We start from the raw sequence: 19,685 nt of genomic DNA, 5'->3' as shown, positions 1-19,685 counted from the left end.
ACAAAAGAACAAAAGCCCAGAGAGTTTGCCCAAGGTCCCACAACTTGCTCTTGAGAACCCCGACTCCCTAAAGCCCAGACCATCCCCCCTCTCAAATCCTCTTTTTCTTGTTCTTGCATGTGCCTTCCTTTTCACCATACCAAACCCAATTTTTCTTCACACAGTGGAGTGGGAGTTTCCGTGGCAGGAGGACCCCCAAGGGAGCCCCGAGTGTTAAAGCCCCTCCTATCTTGGACCTTTACCCCCAACCGCAGGAGGAAGGTTTCCTGGAGGAGCTGCTGGCCGGCCCTCCTGACTCCCCTTCCCACCCCACAGTCATCCTGACAGATGAGGAAGTGCAGAGGAAGCGGGAGATGATCCTGAAGCGGAAGGAGGAGGAGGCCTTGAAGGACAGTCTGCGGCCCAAGCTGTCTGAGGAGCAGCAGCGCATCATTGCCATACTGCTGGACGCCCACCATAAGACCTATGACCCCACCTACTCCGACTTCTGCCAGTTCCGGGTATGTCTGCCTGCTGGGAGGATGAGCCAGTCCAGAGGAGAAGCACTAGTGGAGCCAGGGCCCAGTGAGTAGGGACAGAGGGCAGGAGACATCCTGAACAGAACTGGGGTAGGGACGGAGGCTGCTCTGCCCCCTGGCACTGGGAGGCTTCGCCTTCCCACAGACCTTCCTCAAAGCCATTCCTATCAGAGATCAGGGCCAAGGTAGGAAGGCAACCCCGAAATGTGGGTCTGAGACCCCATCTTTCCCTTCCAGCCTCCAGTTCGTGTGAATGATGGTGGAGGGAGCCATCCTTCCAGGCCCAACTCCAGACACACTCCCAGCTTCTCTGGGGACTCCTCCTCCTCCTGCTCAGATAACTGTATCACCTCTCCAGGTAAGCAGGACTTCAGTCCTCCATAGAGTAAGAGAGCGGGGGTGAGGAGTCCACCGGACCTGCCCTGGGGCTGCTGGATGGAAGGAGGTGGAAGGCTCCCTAATGGAAACTTACATAAATACTGTGCGCTATGCAGTGTCCTCACAACAACCCCTCTGTTACAGAAGAAGGTGACTTGCCCAAGGGCCCACACTGAGGAAGAGGCCAAGCTGGGATTCCAGCTGTGTAGCATCGGCCTCCCGGGCCCATGCTGTTTCCTCTAAGCCAGGCTTCAGCCCATGGCCCCCTCCCTGGAGGTGACCTGCTTCCTTTAAGTGATATTTTAATCCTGGGCCTTTCAGAAGGTGAAATTTGGAGTGGGAAGATGAATGTGTTGGTCCCATTGAGGTCCACCTTCCACCTGAGCTCTGGGGACCACTCTGGCCCTGGAGGACCTGTCCCCTCCAGCTCAGCTGAGAGTCTGGGAGGCATCATGCTTTCCTTCCTTTTTTTTAAAAAAAAAACACATATGTATATTCAGAAAAGAAATTGTGCTGTATACAATCTGATGACTTGCTTTTTTTTATATTGCATTGTTTTTCCATACCAGTTAGTACGCATCCAGAACATAATTTTTAAAGGCTGCATAGTATTCTGGAATACAATAATGTACCTAATCCCCTACCATTGGATATCTGGATTATTTCTCAGTGTTTTAATAAGATAACAGTATACTTGTAGCTAAATATTTACACTTATCAGAAATTTTCCCTTACAATGAATTCCAGGAAGTGTGATTACTGGTCAAAGAGTACACACAATTATTTGACTAATGTAAAATAGCTTTCTAGAGTACCTTCAGTAATGTGCATCTCCTTTAGCACCCCAGCCCTCATAGGCATTGCCTAATTTCCTGCATCTTTATAAATACTGGCATCAATATTTAAACATTTTTGTTTCTGGTTTGTAGGTGAAAAGTATAGATGTTCTACACTGCAGTTCTTTGATCATTAGCAAGGTTGAACATTTTTTTCCATGGCTTGATGGGTCCCAAATTCTTTTTTGATTGAGATCTGTAGGAACAGCACACAGTCTGCTTGAGGAAGTCTCATTGCTCTGAGTGTCTCTGGCTCTTTGATTTTACTGCCTTATGCTGCTGAAAGAGGCAGAGAAAGTCCCAGAGGGAAGCCTGGGGCTGAAGGGTGACCTGTGGAGTCACTGTGGGATTACCAACTGGCTCTGCTGCCAGGGCACACCAAGTCTTTGCAGGGTCTGGCAGGAGGGGGCCTTGTCCAGGTATCCTTAAATAGCTCCTTCTCTTCCGTCATCTCCCCCAGACATGATGGACTCATCCAGCTTCTCCAATCTGGATCTGAGTGAAGAAGATTCAGATGACCCTTCTGTGACCCTAGAGCTGTCCCAGCTCTCCATGCTGCCCCACCTGGCTGACCTGGTCAGTTACAGCATCCAAAAGGTCATTGGCTTTGCTAAGATGATCCCAGGATTCAGGTAAGAAACTTCTGCAATCTCTGGGGAACAGAGTCAGAGTCCTAGACTGAGCTACAAGAAGGGTTGGAGATCACTCATCCACCACTTCTTTTTTTTATTTTTTATTTTTTTAAACGGAGTCTCGCTCTGTCACGCAGGCTGGAGTGCAGCGGCGCGATCTCGGCTCACTGCAACCTCCGCCTCTTAGGTTCAAGCGATTCTCCTGCCTCAGCCTCCCAAGTAACTGGGACTACAGGCACCAGACACCATGCCCGGCTAATTTATTTATTTATTTATTTATTTATTTATTTATTTATTTATTCCAGACAGAGTCTTGCTCTTACGCCCAGGCTGGAGTGCAGTGGCACTATCTCGGCTCACTGTAACCTCCGCCTCCCAGGTTCAAGTGATTCTCCTGCCTCAACCTCCTAAGTAGCTGGGATTACAGGTGTGCGCCACCAAGCCCAGCTAATTTTTGTATTTTTAGTAGAGACAGGGTTTTACCACGTCGGCCAGGCTGCTCTCGATCACCTGACCTCAAGTGATCCACCCACCTCAGCCTCCCAAAGTGCTGAGATTACAGGCATGAGCCATCGTGCCCTGCCCTAATTTTTTTATTTTTAGTAGAGATGGAGTTTTGCCATGTTGGCCAGGCTGCTCTCAATCACCTGACCTCAAGTGATCCACCCACCTCAGCCTCCCAAAGTGCTGGGATTACGGGCATGAGCCACGGCAGCCAGCCTCCGTTGCTTCTTTAAAATAGAGATTCAGGCCCTGCCCTAGACCTGCGAAATCAGAATCTCTGGCGTAGGCCCAGAAATCTGTATTTAGAAAGTGCAGCCTGTCGTGCGTTACTCTGCAGGCCAGCACTGGAGAGCTAGTCCATCTCTGCACTTTCTGGATGATGGTGTGGAAACCCAGAGAGGTCCAATGGCCAGCCAGGATCCCTTCCAGGTGTTGGAGCCAGCATGTCAGAGCCGGGCCTAGAACTCCCAGCTCACTGCTGTGTTCACTCCAGCTGGCTTGACTGGAATCCTCATATTATCTCTTTAAATTCAACAATATGATTCCTCCACACCCCAACTCGGAGAGCAGAATGAAGTAATAGAGAGGAGAAGGGCTTGGCCATGTAGACTTGTGAAACAGTCTAGGAATCCTGGAGAGAGATAGGTTTACTGGCATATATGACCCTGGCATCCTTCACCAAAATGTACATTTAAAGACCATTTCCTGGCTGGGCACGGTGGCACATGCCTATAATCCCAATACTTTGAGAGACTGAGGTAGGAGGATTGCTTCAGCCCAGGAGTTCCAGACCAGCCTGAGCAACACAGTGAGACCTCTTCTCTACAAAAAAAAACAATTTATAAATTAGCCAGGTGTGGTTGCGCATGCCTATAGTCCCACCTACTAGGGAGGCTGAGGCAGGAGGATCACTTGAGCCCAGGAGGTCAAGGCTGCAGTGATCCATGATTGCACCACTGCACTCCAGCCTGGGCAACAGAGCAAGACCCTGTCTCAAAAAAGAAAAAAATAAAGACCATTTCCTAACCATACTGATACATTTTTGCCAAAATATATAAGTATAAGGAGTTCTACGGGAGAAGGGATCCTCCTTTATCAATTCATTAATATAAATTTCATTCATTTATTCCTATGTTTTATTGTTTTAACAACAATACTGTATATAATACTTATATTTAAATACTCATGCAGTGTTAATATTCTTTTTTTTTTTTTTTCTTTTTTGAGACGGAGTTTCGCTCTTTTCACCCAGGCTGGAGTGCAATGGCGCGATCTCAGCTCACTGCAACCTCTGCCTTCCAGGTTCAAGCAATTCTCCTGCCTCAGCCTCCCAAGTAGCTGGAACTACAGGAGCATGCCACCATGCCTGGTTAATTTTTTGTTTTTTTTTTTTTTGAAACAGAGTCTCTCTCTTGTTGCCCAGGCCAGAGTACAATGACGCGATCTCAACTTACTGCAACCTCTGCTTCCTGGGTTCAAGCAATTCTCCTGCCTCAGCCTCCTGAGTAGCTGAAATTACAGGCACGCACCACCACGCCTGGCTAGTTTTGTATTTTTAGTAGTAGAGATGGGGTTTCACCATCTTGGCCAGGCTGGTCTTGAACTTCTGACCTCAGGTGATCTGCCGGCCTCAGCTTCCCAAAGTGCTGGGATTACAGGCGTGAACCACCATGCCCAGCCAATATTCCTTTTTTTTTTTTTTTTTTTGAGACAGAGTCTCGCACTGTCGCCTAGGCTGGAGTGCAGTGGCACGATCTCGGCTCACTGCAAGCTCCGCCTCCTGGGTTCACGCCATTCTCCTGCCTCAGCCTCCCGAGTAGCTGGGACAACAGGCGCCCGCCACTATGCCCGGCTAATTTTTTTGTATTTTTAGTAGAGACAGGGTTTCACCGTGTTAGCCAAGATGGTCTTGGTCTCCTGACCTCGTGATCTGCCCGTCTCGGCCTCTCAAAGTGCTGGGATTACAGGCATGAGCCACTGCCGGCCAATATTCTTAAAACAATAGAGTATTGACACATTTAATAGATGTGTTGGGAAATGGCTATATTTATGTATATTTGTATCTTCATTCTTCCCCAAAGTTCATTTGGTATATTGCCATAAAATACATAAACAATATGGTTGAGAAAGAGAAGTAAATCAATCTCAAGCAATGTTATTGTCTTTCAAGTAGCAGCAATAGCTGTATTTCCGGCAGAAGGGGCAAAATGCTTCCTAGATACTAATGCTCAGATTCAGTGCTGGAATACGGGGAGCTGGAAAATGAGTTAACATTGCTGGCTCTGGATGGAAACAGATTATGAGGTGCCATATATTGGTGTATGGCCCTCTTAGCTGTGTAGAAAAGCCATGAGTTATTGCCTAAATTAATGCCTTGCCAGTGAGATGATGGTCATTCACAGAACTAAACCCAGAACTTTCCAGTTTGTTTCTGCCCTGAGAAAACCGGCTCTGTGTTATTTTATGCCTCTCACCAACCCAAATATCAGAATTTTTTTGATGCTCTTCCCCTGCAACTAATGTGAAAATGGTGAAGAAGAGAAAACTGGCAGACAGTGCTGAGACACTCCTACTGCATTGCACATTTTGGTTGTAGTGATAGGAGCGAGGGCCCCTCTGGCAGGCAGGCAGGCAGGAGCAAGCGACAGATCTTGTGTGAGCCCGGCATTGCTCTGAGCCCGGGGTTTACCCTCAGAGGCTTTCCTTGGAACTGACAACACATTCCGTAGAGCACAAGTTCCAACTCCCTCCTCCACGCTTCACGTTACTGTTTGCAAACTCCACATATTCCAAAGTCTTGTTTTGTGTAAACGGCTAGGGAAAAAACACAGAAGCACTTGATTTCCATCCTCATGTCAGACAGCAGTCCTCGTCTACACAGGCTTCATCTTTCCCTGCTCTAGTGGGGAGTAGGACAGAGGGCCCCCGCGGCCCTTTCCAGATACAGTGATTCCAGGTTCAGTGATTCCAATGGTGGCTGAGATTGCACACACGGGAAAGCTGTCCTAAAAAGAAAGTTACTCATTAAATCAGATTACTCCAATGCTGCCCCCTTCACTAAGGAACCCCAGCCTCCAATTTCTCCCATGCTCAAGGCCCCTATCCATTGCCCTCCCACATGTACCCTGACACAAATAGCACTACTCTCAGTTTCTCTTCCTGAGGTTAAGTTGAAGTTTGCCCTCTTCCTTTCATCATGTTCCCCTCTGTCCGCTAGTCTGTCCTTGCAACTCATGGCTAAAGTGAGGTACATATGGGCAGGTACAGGAGCTGCCCAGCCATTGATGCAAAATGGGTTAAACTGATCCTGAACATGCTAGGGTTGGCTTCTCTGTCTTCAGTATGACTTGAGAAGTCCCAGAGCAGAAGGTATGCCAACGAAAATGGAGCAGGCCTTGCTAAGAGAGCTTGCAAGGACACTGGTATGGACATTCTCTGTGACTGGACAGAGGTAATGCTGAGCCTGGACTGGAGCCCAAACCTAGGCTCCAACTGGGCCCAGGGTGGGCCAGCCCAGTAGCTCTCTGGTTCTGCTGCTTTCCACACCTAGGGGTTCTATTGTTCCAAGACATAGAAGAACAGTGGCTGCATCCCTGGTGGCTTTGATCTTGCTGCCTGCAGGCAAGGGTGGAGGGTGTGGGGAAGGCAGGATGAGACTTCTGTGTGGGTGTGTGGGGGCACAGGATGAGTCTCCATTGTGGGCATGAGACCAACGTGGGGCGGGGCTGGATGGGCTGTTCTGGGTGTGAACTGCGCTACAGTGTGGCCTTGGCCTGCTCTCTCCTCCCATCTCTCCTCCCTTAGCCTCTCAGTCTCACCCCACAAATCTGCCTCCCTGCTGGCACTGCAAATGAAATGCATGGAGGAGGCGGCATCAGCAGCAGCATCTAAATGGCCAAGAGCAGCCTTAGATCCGAGGACTTAGGACCCCCAGGCTTCACTGACAAGTAAAGTACACAAGAGACCAGGCCTCATAAGCTGCAGCCCTGCCCTCTTCTGCTAAATGCCTTCACCTTCATTGCCATTTCCATACCTAGGGAAGAGCCCTGGGGGTTATCATGCTTCCTTCGTGCTGTGCCTTTTCTCCACATTCATTTCTTCATCCATCCAACAAATAGCTTTCTTACATAAACTGTGAGGGACAAAAGTTGTTGAGAAGACAGTCCCTGGCATCCAGGGATTTGGTGTCTGATGAAAGAGATAGACATGTAAACAATTGCTGCAAGGAGATAAGAGCCCTGCTACAAGCCTGCTGGAGGTACCGTGGGAATGCGGGAGGGGAGGGGCCGGGCTCTGCCTCTGAGGGTGGGAAAGATGAAACAGCAACACAATTCCAGGCACATCTCGGGTGCCCAGAAGGGGCTGCAGGCGTGAAGACAGAGGAGGGTGCAAATGTCACACAGGTGAGGGAGGGGGAATGGAGCTGTGCTGATGCCTATCATCATGGAACAAGCTCTCTTATGGCTTCCCCTGTAACTCCACCTCTACTCACACCCCGCCACCATCCCTGGTCCCGGCTGTGAGCTGTATTTAGAAAGGCCCTGTATTTCCAGGCTGTGGGCAGTCATTTGGGGTCGTTTTGGGTTTGTGTTCCTAGCAGCAGGATGTCTGGATCACAAAAGCAGTGATCCCACTGAAGTCTCTCTGACCCGCATCCATGGAAGGTGTGTTCACTGCTGGTCATCTGTTTGAGTGGGGCACTCAACAAAAGGCTATGTATAAAGATATTCCTCCCAGAATTACCTATGATAGCAAAAATTGGAAGCAATCAAAATGTTCAAAAATAGATAAATGGAAGACTGGCTCAATAACTTAGAGTATACTGTTATGATGTAACATCATGCAACCCTCTAAGAACTGGGCTAAATAATTTTGAGTGATATAGGAAGTAGGATAAAGAATTAGTATAAGCTCCAGTATGTTAAACATATACTCCTTCTCTCTATGTATATTTGTGGGTATATATATATTTGCACAGAAAAAAGACAGGAAGGTGCCAGGCACAGTGGCTCACACCTATAATCCCAGAACTTTGGGAGGCCAAGGCTGGCAGGACTCACTTGAGGTCAGGAGTTCAAGAGCAGCCTGGCCAACATGGTGAAACCCCATATCTACTAAAAGTACAAAAATTAGCCGGATGTGGTGGCACATGCCTGTAGTCCCAGCTTCTCCACAGGCTGAGACAGGAGAATTGCCTGAACCCGGGAAGCAGAGATTGCAGTGAGCCGAGATTGCACCACTGCACTCCAGCCTGGGTGACAGAGCAAGACTGTCTCAAAAATAAATAAATAAATAAATAAATAAGAAAAAAAGACAGGAAGAAAATACACCAAAATGTGAAGTGTGGTTATGAGCAAATTTAATGTTTTTACATTTTTATGTATTTTCCAAAGATTTGATAATGAGTATGTTTTACTTGTATAATGAGTCAAAACAAAAATGGGAATGGTGTTCATTTTTGTTTTTTAAATGTGGATTGAGCATCTAGAGAAAAGTGACAAGGATGGTGAGATGTTTAGACATTGTGTCATTAGACTATCTGAAGGAGGACACGGTAGTTTTCCTTTTTAAAAAACTCCATTAGCTATGGTTCAAAGGAAGTCCCATGGCTAGTGGAGAAATCTGGTTCTGGGTTTATTGAGCACAAACTATAAACCACAAATGAGTGTACCATCACGTGGGTTGTAGCTCAATAGAAGACGTCATTAATCTCGGCGCTAACAACCCCATGGCTGTGTCCAGAGGCCCTGAGCTCCCTGACCCTAGGAGAGTCCTGCAGAGGTTATGTAGGAGCCATCTCTAAGAGTTCCTAAGAGGGGCCCTCCAACTCTGGCACGTTGTGATTTTTTTCAATACAGATCCTTTGCTGGCCATCCTGATCATGCAAGCCTTCTCATTCCCCACCATCTGTCACCCACTGATACAACACTCTCATCAGTTAATATCAGCTTCCTGTCTTTCTATATAAACATGCAGCCTTTGAGGGGATGACAGCCTATCTACAGGATATCCAGGAGGAAGCAGACAGTCAGGAAGAGAAAGGGAGTAAAAGCCAGAAGCAAGCTGATTTGTGAGCCCTGCCTTTTCCTCGCCATTGTTCAGACAAGCCCATTCGTGACTCAGAATAGTGGAACTAGTCATTGGCCTCTCAAATCATCAACGCATCTCTATTGATCATCTTGTGCTGACGGCTCAATGGTCAGTGTGTGGGCAACAGTAAGGCGATTAAGAGGAGGTGCTGGCCCCCAAGTAACTTACAAACAAGAGTAGAAAACAAGTGGCCGGGCGCAGTGGCTCACGCTATAATCCCAGCTCCTTGGGAGGCTGAGGCAGGCAGATCATCTGAGGTCAGGAGTTTGAGACCAGCCTGGCCAACATGGCAAAACCCTGTCTCTACTAAAAATACAAAAATTAGCTGAGTGTGGTGGCGGGTGCCTGTAATCCCAGCTACTCAGGAGGCTGAGGTAGGAGAATTGCTTGAACCTGGGAGGTGGAGGTTGCAGTGAGCCAAGATCTCACCACTGCACTCCAGTCTGGGCAACAGAGCAAGACTCTGTCTCAAAAAAAAAAAAAAAAAAAAGGAGTAGAAAACAAGCACGTAAAGAGCAGAACTGGAGGAGAAGGGCAAAATAAGAGCACCAGCAATGTTCAAGGCGTCACAACGACATGGCCCTAACTGTGCTGAAGAGTCAAAAGGTGCGGGGCTCCAACGGAAAACACAGTGGATTCAGGACCAGAAAAACAAAATGGAGAATTAGAAGGGTATTCCTGGCTGGAGCTGTAGTATGCTCAAAGGCGTGGTGATGGCTGGGTGCAGTGGCTCACACCTGTAACCCTGGTCCTTTGAGAGGCCAAGATGAGAGGATCACTTGAGGCCAGGAATTTGAGACCAGCCTGGGCCACATAGCGAGACACCATCTCTACAAAAAAATTTAAGAGTTAGCTAGGCATACACCTGCAATCCCAGCACTTTGGGAGGCCTAGGCAGGCGGATCACAAGGTCAGGAGATTGAGACCATCCTGGCTAACACTGTGAAACCTCGTCTCTACTAAAAATACAAAAAAAATTAGCCGGGCATGGTGGCAGGCACCTGTAGTCCCAGCTACTCGGGAGGCTGAGGCAGGAGAATGGCGTGAACCCGGGAGGCGGAGCTTGCAGTGAGCCGAGATCGCGCCACTGCACTCCAGCCTGGGCGACAAAGTGAGACTCCGTCTCCAAAAAAATTAGCTAGGCATGGTGGTGTGCACCTGTAGTCCCAGCTACTTAGGAGGCTGAGGCAGGAGGATTGCTCAAGCCCAGGAGTTTGAGGCTGCAGTAAGCCATAATCATTCTGTTGCACTCCAGCTTGTGTGACAGAACAGGACACTGTCTCTAAAAATACTAATAAAAGAAAATTAGCTGAGCATGGTGGCGCATGCTTGTAGTCTTAGCTATTCGGAAGGCTGAGGTGGGAGACTCACTTGAGCCCAGGAGTTTGAGGCTATAGCATGCTATGATCATAACACTGCACTCCAGCCTCAGCAACAGAGTGAGATCCTGTCACAAGAAAAAAAAAAAGGCACAGTGAGAACACACAGCATCTGAATGTGGAGTGGCATGATGCTGCTAGAATGGAAGGTTGGTGGAGTCTACCATGGGAAAGGGAGTTGGAATGAGAGATTGGAGCCAAGTTAGGGAGTGTGGGCCTGATCCTAGGATGTTTGAGAGTCAGTGAAGATTTCTGAGTGAAAGAGGACATTAACCTGCAGCAGTGGTAAGAAAGATGAATGAGAGACTGGAGAGACACAAGTCTGGGATTCCTGTAAGAGGCTATTGGAAAAGACCCTGGAGCTCTGAACCAGAGCACTCCTGGTAGGAGTGGGAATAAGATCACGGGCTCGAGAGACATCCTGGAGACAGAGTTGGCTGAATTTACTACTGAGAAGGACTGGAGGACAGGAGAAGGGAGAGGAGGAGAAAACTTGGGTGTTGTTGAAGATACCATGGCCCTACCTTTTGCAGACCACCATATTCATGCCTCAACGCTGGGAGCTTCCCTGTGCTGCATTTCCTGTGCCCCATACCTCTGGCTGCTTGGTCTCCGAGTTTTTCTTGTCTTAGTAACTGAGCTACTTCACTTCTGGCCTTGGCACATGATCACAGTGTTGAACTGTTCTCTCTCAAGGAACACTCTTGTCCCTTCCAGCCAGGCTGCGAGCTCCTCGATGAAAGACCCAGGGTGCATGTTGGTGCCCAGCAGGTGTATACCTGTCAAAACACTAAACTGATTTGTGTGGCTTGAAGGCGTTGACTGGTAACCTGACCTCCCTCCCTCCCTCCCCTGCAGAGACCTCACCTCTGAGGACCAGATCGTACTGCTGAAGTCAAGTGCCATTGAGGTCATCATGTTGCGCTCCAATGAGTCCTTCACCATGGATGACATGTCCTGGACCTGTGGCAACCAAGACTACAAGTACCGCATCAGTGACGTGACCAAAGGTATTCCTAGACTCCACCTCCAACTTTTCCAGCTCCCAGACTCTGGCTCCACCCGTCCTGGGGTTTGGGCTTCAATCAGATACGTGGGAGGGAGTTAGGCACCAACAGGGAGAGAAGGGCGAGGGTCAGACCCATGGAGTTGGAGGTGGGTGGGCGGCTCCTCAGCTCTGCCCACAGTGCCTGGCCATTGTCTCTCACAGCCGGACACAGCCTGGAGCTGATTGAGCCCCTCATCAAGTTCCAGGTGGGACTGAAGAAGCTGAACTTGCATGAGGAGGAGCATGTCCTGCTCATGGCCATCTGCATCGTCTCCCCAGGTATGGGGCCAGGCAGGGAGGAGCTCAGGGACCTGGGGAGCGGGGAGTATGAAGGACAAAGACCTGCTGAGGGCCAGCTGGGCAACCTGAAGGAAGATGTAGCAAAAGGAGAGGCAGAGAAGGAAATACCTACCTTGCTGGTTTGCAGAGCCCCAGTGGTGTGTGGACGCTGAGGTGCCCCTCACTGCCCTTGGCTCTGCCTTGCAGAGTTTGCAGGTGATTCGTAGGGGGGATTCTGAGGAACTAGATAAGCAGGGTTCCTCGGGCCACACACAGGCCTGCGCGTTCCCAATACTCAGGCTCTGCTCTTGTGTGAACTGGGCTCAACATTCCTGTTATTTGAGGTTTCTTGCGGGCAGGGTACAAAACCTTGGAGTCTGAGAGATGGTTCTGCCTATATAGTTTACCTGATTGATTTTGGAGGCAGCGTGCTGTGACCCTTGACCTCTTCTGCTGGGTAGAGGTGAGAAGAGGGAGAAAAGGCCGAAGAGGAAGTTATTGTGACCTTGGGGACATGATGTCGGTGATGAGGTCCAAAGAGGGGCGGCCCTCCCTCAGCCTGTGCTGTGTTTAGGGAACAAGCTAGTGGCCTCTGCCCAGGGATGCTTTCCTGGACTGGAGGCTCAAGGAATGGAGGTGGGCTCCTCTACCCCTGCCCAGCCAGCCTTCCCTCGTTCATTCATCCACTTAGCAACAATTTATTGAGCACCTATTAGGTACCAGGCACTATGCTAGGTACTGGGGTTCAGCAGCAAACGGGACACAGGCTCCTCTCCCATGAAGCTTAGGAGGAAACATGAAACAAATGTTATTTAATGACTAATTCCTAACAAGGCAAGAGTTTTAAAAATAAAGTAAGTGATACTACAGAAGGGTAGAATAGAAGGAGGGAAGCTGACGTGGTCTGGGCCACGGAGGTAGAGTGTTGCCAGGAATGGCCTTTTGGAGGAAGACCTTTTAAACTGTTATCTAAAGGATCAGTAAGAGTCTGGCAAAGATAGCAGAGCAGAGTTCCAAGCAGAGGGAGCACAGATGTGAAGGCTGGTGGCCAGAGAACACGGCGCATCGGGACGCTGAGGGATGGACAGAGCATGGACCGGGAGCAAAGCCAGGCAGGGACAGGGCCAGGTGGGCCCATGGAAGGACCTGGGACTGGATCCTAAATGCATGGAGAAGTCACTGGAGGGCTTTGGGGCCGGGCAGTGGTATCACCGGTCAGCAGTCATAGAGGGGTGGCCTAGGGGGTGCTGCCGTTGAGTGTCTGTGTGGGTGGGGGGTGGTGGGATTGAGCAGTGAGGGGCCCAGCTCAGAGCTCCTGTGCCTTCTCCTCTGTCCCCGTGCCCACAGATCGTCCTGGGGTGCAGGACGCCGCACTGATTGAGGCCATCCAGGACCGCCTGTCCAACACACTGCAGACCTACATCCGCTGCCGCCACCCGCCCCCGGGCAGCCACCTGCTCTATGCCAAGATGATCCAGAAGCTAGCCGACCTGCGCAGCCTCAATGAGGAGCACTCCAAGCAGTACCGCTGCCTCTCCTTCCAGCCTGAGTGCAGCATGAAGCTCACGCCCCTTGTGCTCGAAGTGTTTGGCAATGAGATCTCCTGACTAGGACAGCCTGTGGCGGTGCCTGGGTGGGGCTGCTCCTCCAGGGCCACGTGCCAGGCCCAGGGCTGGCGGCTACTCAGCAGCCCTCCTCACCCCATCTGGGGTTCAGCCCCTCCTCTGCCACCTCCCCTGTCCACCCAGCCCATTCTCTCTCCTGTCCAACCTAACCCCTTTCCTGCAGGCCTTTCCCCAGTCCCTTGAGACTTCAGCCATGAGGAGTTGCTGTTTGTTTGACAAAGAAACCCAAGTGGGGGCAGAGGGCAGAGGCTGGAGGCAGGGTCTTGCCCAGAGACGCCCCCACCACTGCATAAGTGGCTGCTGACTGATGTTGAGGGAACAGGCAGAAGAAATGCATCCATTCCTCAGGGACAGAGACACCTGCACCTGCACCTGCAGGCCCCCCGTGTCCAGAGCCTAGTGGGGTCTCCCTCTCCTGCCTACTCACGATAAATAATCGGCCCACAGCTCCCACCCCACCCCCTTCAGTGCCCACCAATATCCCATTGCCCTGGTTATATTCTCACGGGCAGTAGCTGTGGTGAGGTGAGTTTTCTTCCCATCACTGGAGCACCAGGCATGAACCCACCTGCTGAGAGACCCAAGGAGGAAAAACAGACAAAAACAGCTTCACAGAAGAATATGGATGGTGGCCACAGCTGTCCCTGTCACCAAGCCCACAGTTCCTCGCCCTGGATCTAAGGGGTTGGTTGAGGTGGAAGCCCTCCTTCCACGGATCCATGTAGCAGGACTGAATTGTCCCCAGTTTGCAGAAAAGCACCTGCCGACCTCGTCCTCCCCCTGCCAGTGCCTTACCTCCCGCCCAGGAGAGCCAGCCCTCTCTGTCCTCCTCGGATCACCGAGAGTAACCGAGAGTCTGCTCCCCCCACCCCCTCCCCACTTCCAGTCTGGAGAAGCAGTGAGCCGCATCTTCTCCACCTGGCAGGGTGGGATGGAGGAGAAGAATTTTCAGACCCCAGCGGCTGAGTAATGATCTCCCTGCCGCCTCAATGTGGTTTCAAGGCCGCTGTTCACCCACAGGGCTAAGAGCTAGCGCTGCCGCACCCCAGAGTGTGGGAAGGGAGAGCGGGGCAGTCTCGGGTGGCTAGTCAGAGAGAGCGTTTGGGGGTTCCATGATGGTAGGGTAGGGTGCCTTCTTATTCTCACTCCACCATCCAAAAGTCAAAAGGGGCCTGTGAGGCAGGGGCGGAATGATACAATTTCAAGTGCATGCTCTCCTCCGCAGCCAGCCCAGCCCAGCTGGTGGGAAGCGTCTGTCTGTTTACTCCAAGGTGAGGTCCTTGTGAGAGTGAGCTGTAGGTGTGCGGGACCGGTACAGAAGGGCGTTCTTCGACGTGGATCACAGAGGCTTCTTCAGATCAGTGCTTTGAGTTTGCGGAATGCGGCCGCATTCCCTGCGTCACTAGGAATGTTAAAGTCAGTGGGAACGTGACCGCCCCAACTCCTGGAAGCTGTGTCCTTCCACCTGCAACCGCAGTTCCCTGAAAACCCAGGGAGGAATCAGACTTCACACTGCAAGAGCCTTGGTGTCCACTGGCCCCATGTCTCTCAGAATGCTTCAGGTGGAAAAACATCTGAAAGCCACCTTCCTTACTGCAGAATAGCATATATATCGTTTAATCTTAAATTTATTAGATATGAGTTGTTTTCAGACTCAGACTCCATTTGTATTATATTTTAATATACAGGGTAGCAGGTACCACTGATTTGGAGATATTTATGGGGGGAGAACTTACATTGTGAAACTTCTGTACATTAATTATTATTGCTGTTGTTGTTATTTTACAAGGGTCCAGGGAGAGACCCTTGTTTGATTTTAGCTGCAGAACTTATTGGTCCAGCTTGCTCTTCAGTGGGAGAAACACTTGTAAGTTGCTAAACGAGTCAATCCCCTCATTAAGGAAAACTGACAGAGGAGGGCCTGACTCACCCAAGCATATATAACTAGTTAGAAGTGGGCCAGGACAGGCCGGGCGCGGTGGCTCACGCCTGTAATCCCAGCAGTTTGGGAGGTCGAGGCGGGTGGATCACCTGAGGTCGGGAGTTCGAGACCAGCCTGACCAACATGGAGAAACCCTGTCTCTATTAAAAATACAAAAAAACAAAACAAAAAAAAAATAGCCGGGCATGGTGGCGCTTGCCTGTAATCCCAGCTACTCAGGAGGCTGAAGCAGAAGAATTGAACCCAGGAGGTGGAGGTTGCAGTGAGCTGAGATCATGCCATTAGTCTCCAGCCTGGGCAACAAGAGCGAAACTCCGTCTTAGAAGTGGACCAGGACAGGACCAGACTTTGGAGTCATGGTCCGGTGTCCTTTTCACTACACCATGTTTGAGCTCAGACCGCCATTCTCATTCCCCAGGTGGCTGACCCAGTCCCTGGGGGAAGCCTTGGATTTCAGACAGAGCAAGTCTGGATCTGGGACCCTTTCCTTCCTTCCCTGGCTTGTAACTCCACCAACCCATCAGAAGGAGAAGGAAGGAGACTCACCTCTGCCTCAATGCGAATCAGACCTTGCCCCACCACGACGTGGCCCTGGCCTGCTGGGCTCTCCGCCTCAGCCTTGTATAATGCTGTTGCCTCATCTATAACATGCATTTGTCTTTGTAATGTCGCCACCTTCCCAGCTCTCCCTCTGGCCCTGCCTTCTTCAGGGAACTCCTGGGAATATCAGTTACTCAGCCCTGGGCCCCACCACCTAGGCTACTCCTCCAAAGGAAGTCTAGGAGCTGGGAGGAAAAGAAAAGAAGGGAAAATGAGTTTTTATGGGGCTGAACTGGGAGAAAAGGTCATCATCGATTCTACTTTAGAATGAGAGTGTGGAAATAGACATTTGTAAATGTAAAACTTCTAAGGTATATCATTATAACTGAAGGAGAAGGTGCCCCAAAATGCAAGATTTTCCACAAGATTCCCAGAGACAGGAAAATCCTCTGGCTGGCTAACTGGAAGCATGTAGGAGAATCCAAGTGAGGCCAACAGAGAAGGCAGGAATGTGTGGCAGATTTGATGAAAGCTAGAGATATGGCAGTGAAAGGATGTAAACAGTGCCTGCTGAATGATTTACAAAGAGAAAAAAAGTTTGCCAGAAGTTTGTCAAGTCAACCAATGTAGAAAGCTTTGCTTATGGTAATAAAAATGACTCATACTTATATAGTACTTACTTTGTTGCAAGTACTGCTGTAAATAAATGCTTTATGCAAACCAATTTGCCTTATCCTTATAAGGACCTTATGGGAGATGAATCATTATTACCCCCATTTGACAGAAGGGATAGCTTGAGTAATGCCACACTAGCAAGGGATGGGATTTGAATCTTCGGCAGCTAGCTTCAGAAGCCACAAATTAACTGCTGCATTGTCCTGCTTCCCACTGAGTTGGGGGACCTGACAGATGACTGATGGTCTTGCTAGCTCTCTCACAGACAGAAGATAAAAGAGGTTCCCATTCCTAAAGCAGGCCCTGAGCTGGGAAAGTTAGAGGTGCTGGACCAAACTGTGCTCTACTCCCAGGAAGTGTGCAGTCAATATGACACCTACGTGAGACCCTCAAAAATGAAAACCAAACAGCTATTGGCAAAACTGTGTCTGCCATTACAGATGGCGGCTGTGCCAGTGACCTGGAGGATTACAAATCACTGCTGTGCAGAAACAGGACTCCTAAGGGGCCCAACTTACGCCGATGCACTCCACTCTGCTTCCCAAGGAAGTGGGGTTTATGATGAAGGATAGCGTTGCTAGGCACAGTAAACAAGAATAACCAACAGCATTGTGATCTGAAAATAAGGAAATCATGCCAGCTAATGTATTGATTTAGGACAAGTTGGCCTGGGGATGTGATTCACTCTAATTTTTCAGAAACATCTGAAAATATTTCAAACCAAAGGCTAAAATGTGTTTCAGTGGGATGAGATGGACTTAGGGGAATTGGGCTTAGAACTTGAGGGTTATTTTGTGAAACATGAAGGGACTTAGAGAAAGGAAATCAACAGCTGCATAAATGGGCATGTCTCTGGGTGTTCTCCATGTGGAGAACGGAGTTCTGATACACTGTTAGAAGGATCTTATGTAGCATTTTTATAGCTGACCTAGAAGAACACAAAATTTCCAAGGCTGTGTTATAATGAACTTTTCCAGGTAAACCAAGAGGAATATACCCCAGGAAGATTGCATAATTAGGATCAAGTGTTTTCAAGTTTTCATATTCCAAGCTTTGGTTCTATGCCTACACTGTTCAATCAAGTAGCCGCTAGCTACATGTGAGAATTTAAATGAAATAAAGGTAAACATCTAGTTTGTCAACCGCACAAGCCGCAGTTCCAGTATTTGATAACCTCAGGGCTACCATAACAGACAGTGCAAATACACAACATTTTCTTTCTTTCTTTCTTTTTCTTCTTCTTTTTTTTTTTTTTTTTTTTTTTTTTTTTGAGATAGAGTCTTGCTCTGTCACCCAGGCTGGAGTGCAGTGACACGATCTCCGCTCACTGCAACCTCTGCCTCTCAGGTTCAAACTATTCTCCTGCCTCAGCCTCCTGAGTAGCTGGGATTACAGGCACCTGCCACCATGCCTGGCTAAGTTTTGTATTTTTAGTAGAGACAGGGTTTTACCGTGTTGTCCAGGCTGGTCTTGAACTCCTAACCTCAAGTTATCTGCCCGCTTCAGCCTCCCGAAGTGCTGGGATTACAAGCATGACATTTTCATCATCGCAGAATAGTCTATGGGGCAGCACTGGTCTATACAATGCATTCTTATCTGGTACTAATTGTGAATGACTCCACGAGGATGCTGGCGTCATGTGCTTCTGTTGATCTGTCGGGCAGAATGGCCACTAACCTGACATCATATGGAAGCGCTATAGGGAACATCCTCCCCTTACAATGGGCTGTGCCACACCTGGGGTAGTGTGAATGAGTCTGCTCCTTAAAAGAGACATAAAGCAAAAACACTGCACAGACCATGGGGTTGATAGGCTCAAAGCAACATGTGGTATAAATAGCTCGCTGGTGTGCTAGGAAGTATTGATTCCTTTAGTCCTGGAGCAAGCAAACAGGGCCTGCCAGGAGTGACCAGAGCCCATCAATTTCCCCAGCTTCTACCAGGCTCCTTGCAGGCTGCCTGTGCAGTGCGGGTCGGTCTGCCTGTCCCATGGTGCCTGCAGATGACAAGAAGGATGGATGCTGTCTGACACCTCCAGCGTGGCCAAGGAGATGGCTCATCATGCTGACATCCTATAGGCAACTAGTCCTCATTGTGGGCAGGGAGCCCATGAGGCTGATGGGGAGTCTGTGCTCCTCGAGACCCAGAAGCACAGCAGGGTGTGGAGCCTGTGGCTGGCGGGTGGAATCTGAGAGCTCGCTGCTCCAGACAGCTGCTCCGAATCTCTGTATGCACGCATGTGATATATGATATACGGGATGGTGTTGCAAGTTGGGTTCCAGGGACGTAGACTCTGAAATGCAGGTTGAAGTGCAGGGAGCTTTTTAGGGAACGGTCTCAGGATGATCAGCCCTGGTGGAAGGGAAAGAAGTAGACTTAGCAGTGGGAGAAGCTGGGCTGCAAAGCAGTCTCAGTGAAGGTCTCAATCAACCCGTGTGGGGATCTCTGAAGCTGGGATGGCCCTTTGGATTGCCCCAAGGTGAAGTGAGGGAGACACTTCTGTATTCCTGCATCAGGTAGTCATTGGATGCAGGCTGTTCCCTGAAGAGCGTGTGATTTCATTGACATGACCTCAGCCAGGCGGCTCTTTTCAGCCTGTGGCCCATAGGACATGTCCGTAGGGGGTGTTTTCTTCACATTCTATACAACCTGGTGAGCACTTCTGGAGTGAGCTGCTCTGGCTTGGGGAGACGCTGGAAGAGTTCCAGGCCCTCTCCTGTGGCTCTATCCAAGGAGAGTGCTGTCTCCAAAGGAGGGGGTTCCCAGCCTCCCCTCAGCTATGTATTAGCTGGGTTATTTTTCCTAAATCATCTTGAGTTTCACCACTAGGTGGTGCTACTGCCCTACGGGGATAGCTTTGAGCCACTTGCCTGGCCCCCGCCCCCAAAGCCCCAATCACATCCCCCTTCCACCCTTTCTCTATCTCCATGATGTGAGTGAGATTCAGCAAGGCTCTGAGTCTCTGCTACTGAGGGCACCTGGTGGTGCTTACCTCTCCTCATGCCAGCGACATGGGGTTAGGGATCTGCTCTCCGGCTTCTCCTCCCAGGCAACAGGGAGTATCTGACCCTCTCACACCTCAGCCAAGGGTCTCCCAGGGTCTTGTGCCCCCGGCCTCTGAGCATAGTCCGTGCTGACAGTGAGCGAGGCTGCAGGTTCCCTCTGAGGTGCAGCCAAGTTATGTAGTCCTTCCAATGTTTCTAACCAGACACACCACCGAGCTCAGTGCTGGGGATATG

At 49.8% G+C, this 19,685-nt stretch overlaps 1 protein-coding gene across 6 annotated transcripts in view; it reads left to right on the top strand.

The window, feature by feature from the left end:
• Positions 1–16,495, top strand: part of VDR (vitamin D receptor) — a 104,229-nt gene extending 87,734 nt beyond the window's left edge. For 4 of the 6 annotated variants that reach the window (XM_024256328.3, XM_009247660.4, XM_024256325.3 and 1 more), the window contains 6 exons: positions 316–500; positions 756–876; positions 2,193–2,364; positions 11,196–11,347; positions 11,548–11,664; positions 13,012–16,495. In XM_024256328.3, coding sequence (XP_024112096.2) covers positions 316–500; positions 756–876; positions 2,193–2,364; positions 11,196–11,347; positions 11,548–11,664; positions 13,012–13,271 — 1,007 coding nt within the window. In that variant the 3' untranslated portion in view covers positions 13,272–16,495. 6 annotated transcript variants of the gene reach the window in all.
• The last annotated feature ends 3,190 nt before the right edge of the window (positions 16,496–19,685 follow it).

Source organism: Pongo abelii, chromosome 10, assembly GCF_028885655.2.
Source record: "Pongo abelii isolate AG06213 chromosome 10, NHGRI_mPonAbe1-v2.0_pri, whole genome shotgun sequence".
In the NCBI taxonomy this organism is placed as follows: domain Eukaryota; kingdom Metazoa; phylum Chordata; class Mammalia; order Primates; family Hominidae; genus Pongo; species Pongo abelii.
The sequence above is the reverse complement of the archived record's forward strand: the minus strand, read 5'-3'. Positions and strand labels throughout refer to the sequence as shown.